At 44.1% G+C, this 9,204-nt stretch overlaps 1 protein-coding gene across 1 annotated transcript; it reads left to right on the forward strand.

Moving 5' to 3' along the window:
* The first annotated feature begins 1,293 nt into the window (after positions 1-1,293).
* LOC140861891 (uncharacterized) lies at positions 1,294-2,512 on the forward strand. Its single transcript, XM_073264893.1, has 3 exons — positions 1,294-1,371; positions 1,651-1,879; positions 2,013-2,512. Exons 1-3 carry the CDS (start codon positions 1,294-1,296, stop codon positions 2,510-2,512), a joined length of 807 nt encoding a protein of 268 aa, XP_073120994.1.
* The last annotated feature ends 6,692 nt before the right edge of the window (positions 2,513-9,204 follow it).

Consider the following 9,204-nt stretch of genomic DNA (forward strand, 5'->3'; position numbering starts at 1 on the left):
AAAAAATACAAAGGTATAATGACGACATCGAGAGTCAGGAAGTTTGAAACTCAAGATCGATTCTTCTTGAGTTCTTCCGCCAAAATCACATACGTATTTATTGCTTTGTTATGATTTTGATGTTGTCGATCCATCCCAGGTAGTGGATCTTTGATTTTGAGTCGATATGAATTTGATACGATGATGATATGAATTGATTCTATGCCAAGGTCGGAGGGTGACCTTATTTTCTAGCACGAGAATGGCTACGATAGATGGATATCTATGTCAAGATCGGATACGAATCTTGATGGCAACGAAAAAGTATGAATCAATTCCTGATCGATCGATTGAAGCGTTAATTACTCTATTTGTTGAGTCGAGTGAAATAGAGTCGATATGATTTATTTAACGCTTTTGATATGTTGCTTATACTGAGAATGATTTCTCACCAGAATTTATCCGGCTGTTGTTTTGTTTTGTATGTGTGCATGGCAACAGGTGAGGTAGGAGCTAGTCTGAGACGACATTGATAGCTCGGGAGAGAGATGTAGCAAGTGTGGACTCGGGTTTAGCGGAATTTGTGGTCCTAAGATGTTGTCAAGCATGTTAGAATCTATACTAATTGATCATGTTTGAAGAATACTAGTTGAATCTCTTGTCTTGTATAGTTCTTTCATGTTTTAATTTATGAGATGAATGTATTAACTTTGGACTCATGTATGCTAGTTCATAGATGTATTTCCATGTTCTAAACTTTATTGAAGTGTTTAGAATTAATTTTGACAGTACCAGATCAAGAGCAGATTTTTATTTTTCGAACAGAGTTGCGCGGGATCGATCCTGTGAATTGGTAGGATCGATCCTGACCAAGATTTAAAAAAAAAAAAATTCTGCTCTTGGTTTATTACTTTTAATTGTTTGATTAATTGTTTAATTAATCATTAGTTGCCCTAAGATGAGATTAGCAACCCGAGGTCCCCACAAATCTCGGGTTTGAAATTGGCCCGGGAGGTGGGGGCGGGGCACGTAATTGTGTATTTTGATTCTCAACTGGTAGTGCAGCAAGTCCAGGGAACTTTTAGCATCAGGGAGAAGAGATTGCAAGAATATGTGGGGCTTATCAAGCAGCAGGGAGAGGAATTTTCTAGCTGGAGCATTGAGCAAATTCCCAGGGAGCATAATGCTGAGGCAGACGCCCTAGTCAGGATGGCATCATCTCTGACTAGTATTGATAGCCGGAAAGTGATACAACAGTCCGGATCGGTGATGGCCATAATAGAGAGAGCATAAGAGGCCTTGGAGAGATCCTGGATGGCTCCCCTCGTTGAATACCTACAGGAAAGGATCCTTCCCGAGGATGAAGCATATGCCCGAAAACTCAAAAGGCAGGTAGCTCGATTTACCCTGGTTAATAAAAAATTGTACCGGCGATCTTTTCAGGGTCCCTTGTTAAGGTGCCTAGCCAAGGAAGAAGTGGGTTATGTACTTCAGGAGATACATGAAGGCTGCTGCGGAGATCACGGAGGGGCTCTGAGCTTGGCCCGGCGTACCTTGTTAGCAGGATACTGGTGGCCCACCCTACAACAGGATGTCCGGTAGGTAGTCAAAACGTGTGAAGGGTTCCAAAGGTTTGGGAACTTCTCTCATAAACCAGCGGCATAATTACAGGCGGTGTGGGCATCTTGCCCTTTTGTTCAGTGGGGCATGGATATCGTGGGACCATTCCCTACGGGCCCCGGACAGAAGAAGTTCTTGCTAATGGCGGTGGATTATTTATCTAAGTGGGTAGAGGCTGAACCTTTGGCAAGAATCACTGAAGAAGCGGTGTTGGGATTTATTGGAAGAACATTGTCTGCCGATTCGGCTTACCCTGGAAGCTCGTCTCGGACAATGGGAGGCAATTCCAGGGAAAGAAAATAAAAGATTGGTGCACAGAGATGAAGGTGAAACAGACATTCACCTCCGTAGCATACCCCAAGAGCAATGGGCAAGTGGAAGTAACTAATAGGACCATTATCCAATCTCTACAGACCCGTCTCTTTGGTGCTGGTACGAGTTGGGGGGAGGAGGTCCCGGTGTGCTATGGTCTTGTCGCACTACTCCCAGGACAGCCACCGGAGAAACACCCTTCAGCCTGGTGTATGGGTCTGAGGCCGTGATCCCAGTAGAAATTGGACAGATCTCCCTCCCGGTGAAAGCCTACCAGGAGGGAGGAACCATGGACCGGACGCAGGAGTTAGACCTGATTGAGGAAAAAAGAGAGCGGGCCGCTATTCACATGGAAGCTTATCGGAGCAGGATAATCAAGGCGTTCAATCAAAAGATCAAACCTTGGGACTTCCAGATAGGGGACTTGGTATTGAAGAAGGTTAACCCGGCAGGAGAGGTAAAAAAGCTAGAAGCAAAATGGGAAGGGCCTTACAAGATAATTCGGAGGGTAGGGAGGAACGCCTGGTACTTGGAAGACAACAGGGGTAAGGTTCTACAGAGGCCCTGGAACACTATGCATCTTAAGTCGTATTATTCTTGAAAGTGAAAGCTCACCTGTAAATTATGTTTTTTCCAGTTGTATAAATAAAAAGTATGTTTGTATCTATTGTTAACACAGAATAGAAGTCCAGGTGATCCACCACCCTGGCTCCAAAAAACCCAGGGGATCCATAACCCTGGTACTCAAAAGCCCGTGGTAATTCACAAGCAATATAAGTCTAGGTGATCCACCACCCTGGCTCCAAAAAACCCAGGGGATCCACCACCCTGGTACTCAAAAGCCCGTGGTGATTCACGAGCAATATAAGTCCAGGTGATCCACCACCCTGGCTCCAAAAAACCCAGGGGATCCACCGCCCTGGTACTCAAAAGCCCGTGGTAATTCACGAGCAATATAAGTCCAGGTGATCCACCACCATGGCTCCAAAAAACCCAAGGGATCCACCACCCTGGTACTCAAAAGCCCGTGGTAATTCACGAGCAATATAAGTCCAGGTGATTCACCACCCTGGCTCCAAAAAACCCAGGGGATCCACCACTCTAGTACTCAAAAGCCCGTGGTAATTCACGAGCAATATAAGTCCAGGTGATCCACCACCCTGGCACCAAAAAAACACAAGGAAACCAGCATTCGGGCACCTCGAATACCTGGATAGTTGGCCACCCTCATATTCGAAGCTAAAGGTAAATAAAATTAGGACGGGTATTTCTCCTGGAGGGAAATAATAATAAATTGCCCCCAAGAGAAGGTTGTTAAGATAAAACTAAGGCAAATAAAAAGCGAGTAAGGAACGAAGTTTAACATTACTTAAGGAATCACAATATGCACTTATACAAAAGTGGGGAGGATCTAAAGGTATAAAGGGGGGGTGGAAATCTAAGCCTCAGGCTCTGACAGGTTGGCCTCTTCCCGAGATTTCTCTCCTCCGTTTGCACTTGCTCCTACCTGAGGTTTTTCTCTTTCATTTGCGGGACCAGAAGGTAGAGAAGCGATGGCCAAATTAAGGTCTGGAATCCCTTCCTGTATGAGGCCAGCTGCCTCATACTGAGAAGAACAGAGATCAAAGCCCTGGGCAAAGAAATCAAAGGACCTGTCTATCACCATCTTCTCAAAATCCTCAGAGGAAAGGAAGGACTTCCGCCATTCAGCTTTGGTAACCGAGCGCTCCTCCAAAGCCTGGGTGGCATCCAAGGCTGAGGAAAGGTGCAGATCCGACTCTGTACGGGCAATCACCAGCTGGTTCTGCATCATCTCCGCGGATGCCCGAAGTCTCTCCGCCTCATGCCGAGCCAGGTCCTTCTCCTCCCGAGCCTGACCGAGCTCCCGGGTAGTTTGTTCTATTTGAGCCTCGAGGGATTGAATCTCGGAGGAGCAGCGATCTTGGACTTCGGCCAGTTTGTGCTTCCAATGCTCCTGTATCCGAGCAGTGTCCGCTTGGGAGCTTTCCAGAGACTCTTGGAGGGATTGGACCTCGGCCTGATGCGCTTCTCCCGTTCTGGCCGCCTGCGTACGAAGCAAAGCAATACACTCCTCAAAGGAGCCGCACTTTTCACTCTCCCGGACAAGGTTAGCATTCGCCTCATCTAAAGCGTTTGCCAGCATGCATAAACCGTACATCCAAGAAAAGCCCGTCAAATACAGCAGGAACTATGTTACCCATTTTGTCCGGAGAAAGGAGTTTACCGTATAAGCATGCGAGATGCCCTCTGAGAGTTTGAAAGTCACGCCCAGGCCGCCAGTAAGGAATGGTCTTTGGGGGATAGCAGGCTCTGGATTTGGGCCACTTTCGAAGAGGCTGACCCCGAGAGGAAGAGGGGGAAGGGAGAACCCTAGTCACTACCATCCGCTGGGCCACCCCGGGCGTGGTTGGTTAGCTCGACACTGGAAGCAGGCACCTCCTAGCCGGGTGTAGGAAGGACCCCGGACGGGGTTGGGGCTGTGAGAGCAAGGTCTTTGCTAAGAGAGGCATCCTCCGAGTCACTCAAATTGATCATTTCCGATGCCTGGACAGCCTTCCTCTTTCGCTGGGAGAGCGGCACTTCGTCCTCTAAGTCCTCCGCGAACAAGGAAAGTTGGGACTGGGGTCTTAGTTGAGGCGGAGCCAATGCCATAACAGGGGCCTCCGTAGCTCCAACTCCCACTAATGAAGGAGGAATGGCAGAAGGAACAAGCGGAGGGGAAGGAGAGATGGCAGCTGACGGACCTTGGGGAGGAAGGCAACTCTTTTCATCTACCCGGGCCTTTTTTCTCATCTCTTCCAGGGCTTGAGTTTTCTCTTTCGCAGCCTGCCTCTCTGCTGCTCGCCGGGTAAATTCCTCTCTCATCATATCGGAGGGACCTGCATTAAAAGGAAAAACATAAGCACCAATGCTTGCTCAAAGAAAATCATAACAAGATAAAAAGAAGAGAAGGAAACCATTACCGGGTTGAGCGCCCGGGGCATCATTTGCATCGATCACCTGATCAAGGGGATCTTCTACCCGGGTACCCAACCCGTAGGCTATCAGATTATCGGTGGTCAGGAGGGCTGGGGAGGAAAAGGTCCTGTTCTGGACTAGGGCCAAACTGCGAATGTAAGGCTCCTCAACCTTATAGTGTTCAGGAAGCTCGGGTTGTGGAGGGAGGCTAGATAGGAACCCCGTCCCAAAGGTGAAGGGAGCCGGGGGTTGAATAAAGAAATACCTTTCTTTCCATCCTTTCAGAGACGAATGGATATTGGAAAGAAAGCGGCCATTTAACCGGGCGGCTAAGGAGAAGGCACCTTCGTTAAATCGACAAGAAAAAAAGTAATGAAGAATGAGAGGGGTAATAGCTAGGTTATGCATCTTAAAAAGGATATAAGTAGAGGCCATGATTCGGAAGGAGTTTGGGTGGAATTGATTGACAGGGACTCAGAAAAAATCAGCAACTGCCAAATAGAAGGGGAGAATAGGAAATCGGAGCCCACTACGAATCTGATCTCGAAAAAAAGTATAACAACCCGCCGGAGGAGTATCAGGAGTACTCCCCGGTAGAGGACGAAATAAAGAATAAGAAAAAGGGATCTTCCTCGAGCAGCGGAGTTCTTCCGCGGCCCCTTGGGACAGAGTGCTGGGGAGATAAGTGTACCAACCCAGGGAAGGAGGAGCAGAGGCGAGGGGTTTCGGGTTCTTCACCTTCTGTTTTCCTTTTCCCTTCAGGCGGGAAGAAGAGGTGGCAGAGGGTTTTGTTCGACCGCGAGATATTTTCTGCAATGAAGGGCGACGGGAAGGAAGATCAGAAGCAGAGCGAGCATCGCTCGAGCTACCGCTTGGCTCTTCATCTCTAGGCGAGCCTTTGGCATTCGCCCCAGAGGTGGAGGAAGTACCCGAAGACATGAGAATGAAAAACTTATAGATAAAGTGAATAGTGAAGGGCAGAACACGGATAACAGAAAACGAGAGGAAGCTGCAGAGAAGAGGGAACGATCGCGCAAAGAGAAAGATGGTGAGAAGAGGAATGAAGGGTCACAAAGGTTTAAATACTCGAAAAAAGGCCAAACCAATCTGAGCCATGTATTTTGAATTGAACGGCAAAGATACACGAAGCGTGCTCAGGAAGCTGAAGCAACTTCTGACAGAATCTCTGACACACGCACTACGAAGAGGTTAGGGCTGACGTCATGCTTCACCCACCCGGCGATACTGAGATAACCCGGGGTATGGGACCCGGAAGGGTTAAGCACCTGGGCTATCCCAGGAATCCGGGGGCCGGGAGTATCTAAATACTAACTCCTCGGGACAGTGAAGCGGATCCTAGCCCGACTATCTTTGGGAAATGTATTGATATCCTAGTCTTGGCGGGGTGGTTCACCCGGGAGAAGGATAAGTAGCAGGGACGCCTCTCTTCTCGTGACAGCGGAGCAGGTCCTAGCCCGACTATCTTTAAAAAATGTGGTGGTGTCCCGGTGGGATACCCCGGGTGGCTAGAACCCAGGGTAGGGTATAATCTGGAGGAGTGATATCCTAGTCCCGGCGGGGTGGTTCACCCGGGAGGAGGATAAGTAGCAGGGACGCCTCTCTTCTCGGGACAGCGGAGCAGGTCCTAGTCCTACTATCTTTAGGAAGTATGGTGGTGTCCCGGTGGGATACCCCGGGTGGTTAGAACCCAGGGTAGGGTACCCGAGCCTGAGGCCTGGGAAGCCCTGGAGATCCCGGGTGGTTGAAAGAAGCCCGGATAAAAACAGGGGAGCCAGGAATCTAGGAATAACCCTTCGGAGGGTAGAAAAGGAAGGAAAGTGGGTGTGGCCCGAGCTTTTCTATTCTTAGGGCCAGGGAACAGCCACGTTTACTTAGAGTATGTCAGGTCCAAAACACAGACCAAATCATTATTAACCACGTGCCAGCGGGATGGGCTCTTTTCGGAAGTGACGGGGTGTCTAAATCACACGTGAAAAACATCCTATCCTCCTGCAGGCTGTCAGTAAACCTATACCCAATAATCATTAAGGACCCGGGCGGGCGACTATAAAAAGAAACCTAAGGAGAATCTCTCAGGGCATGATGATAATTCCGCACACACTCACTCTCTTAGATATCCGTATAAAATTCCATTTCCAAAGGGATAAGACATTCATCTATCTTCGGCACCCGAGTCCCCTGTCCATCATCCGGGTACTCATTTTATGATTATCACGTCAATTAATATATAGTATATACACACACACACACACAATTTGGCTTTCACCAAAATAATTTTGTAGTTTTCGTGTCTAGCTAGTTTCTTGGTTTCAAATATCTTAATTAGTTTATTTTTCCTCACTATATAATTTGTAGTTGGTGAACATTATAGCTAGCTAGTTTTAGTAATTTTATTTTTTTTTCATATTTCTCTGTTACCAACATGGTAGAGGGACTAAAGGATTATGTCGATTGTCGACAATCCAACCATATATATGAGTGGTATCACTTTTCTCGTCTTTTCAATTATAGAGAAGATGCACGAATTAGATAATATCTAAGGCACCCTTTTTGCTCTTGCAAATAAACATAAAGATACATTATATGAAGATATTATCCAAGTTGTTATAAAATTTTTTACAATTTTTTGTTGATATAAGTCTAAAAATATCACAAGCAATATACAATAGGAGTTAAAATAGTCCCTAAACCCAAGTTGGAATTTTTGTAAGATATTATATGGAAAAGATTCCGAAATTGTTGATACAAATTACAAACTTAATTATGGTCGGTGTAATGTCGCATCTCATGTGTTTTTTTTTTATTATTTAACCTCAAACTCTAATAAACAACACGCACACTTTCGAAATTTGTTGTATAGTTTAGCCAAATTTAATAATGCAAAAATTTTAAGCCTTTCCTTAATCAAAAAGCTATAGATAAAGCAAACACACTAATTCGGATATGAGGTGTAAAACTAAAATTTTAACGCTTGATTGTTGCCTTTGTCAATGCAACTTTCACCTGTCTCTAATGCAGATATATATGTAATCTTAAAGGTTGATATCAATTTTTTTCTAAAATTTATCATATTATGTTGTTTTCGATACCACTATATGTACACGTACAAACTAAATTGCTAGTTAAAAATAAATCATTTATAGCATCAAAACTACATTTAATCAAATATTAATATTGAAACAAAGTCACCTTGCGAAACCAAATCATTTTTTAAAAGATTAAAGAATATGCAAAGGTCATTGCGTTCATGGCTGTTTAGTTAAAGGTAGGAGCAGAATTGTATTCATTGTTGCTTTAGGCAACCAACTTTCTTTACTTTTCTTTACTTTTTTTAATAATAAAAAAATAAAAACTTATATTTTAAATTATTGCTGCACCCCACCTCACCTTTATTTTTATTTTTTTTTTGGATGATGATGATGATTATTATTATTATTATTATTATTATTATTATTATTATTAAACATAAAAATCCAAATTGTCTATGTTCACATCTAAAAACATATTTTTTTCAAAAACTTTCTTATATTTTTTAGCGTATCCTCTCCAATGGATATCTTTTTAACATCAAAACCGACTTTAATACATTTTTCAAAAAAAAAAAAAAAAAATTAAGCTCACATATGCGAACAAAAATCTGGTGGAAGTATCCGCGAACATTATAAATACTAGTACTTGCGTGCACGCGTTGCTTGAGTATTCAATCCGTTTTTTAATGAAAAACCAAAAAATAAAAATAGAGACACTACAACAAAAATTGCTTTTCGCAGCGTGCGAATTGGCTTTCCGCAGCGCACAATACATGCTTCACAAATCAAAGCTGTTGACAATAGACGTTTATTGGCAGCGCAGAATGTACGCTGTCGATAGTTACATCCACAGCGCATAATACACGCTGCGATTTGTCATTTCCGCAGCGCTAAATATACGCTGCAGATAGTGACATCGGCAGCGTATATTGCGCGCTGCGAAAATGACAAATCGCAGCGTATATTATGCGCTGCAAAATGTAACAACCACAATGTTCTATGCAAGCCTTGGAAAGTAAAATATCAACAGCACATATTGCATGCTGTGGAAAGAAGTAATAACAGCTCGCAATACATGTCGTAAAAAAATTATGGACAACAACAATGAAAAAATAATTTTGCAAGCATATTATTGATCATTAATATCGTTCTATGATTCAAATGTAACAAAAAATTTAACCGATAAAAATAAAAACTAAATAAAAATATTCGACCGATAAAAATAAAAACTAAATAAAAATATTCATATTTCATTCATGAAAAC

This window comes from Henckelia pumila, chromosome 4 (genome assembly GCF_033568475.1).
Source record: "Henckelia pumila isolate YLH828 chromosome 4, ASM3356847v2, whole genome shotgun sequence".
NCBI classification, from domain to species: domain Eukaryota; kingdom Viridiplantae; phylum Streptophyta; class Magnoliopsida; order Lamiales; family Gesneriaceae; genus Henckelia; species Henckelia pumila.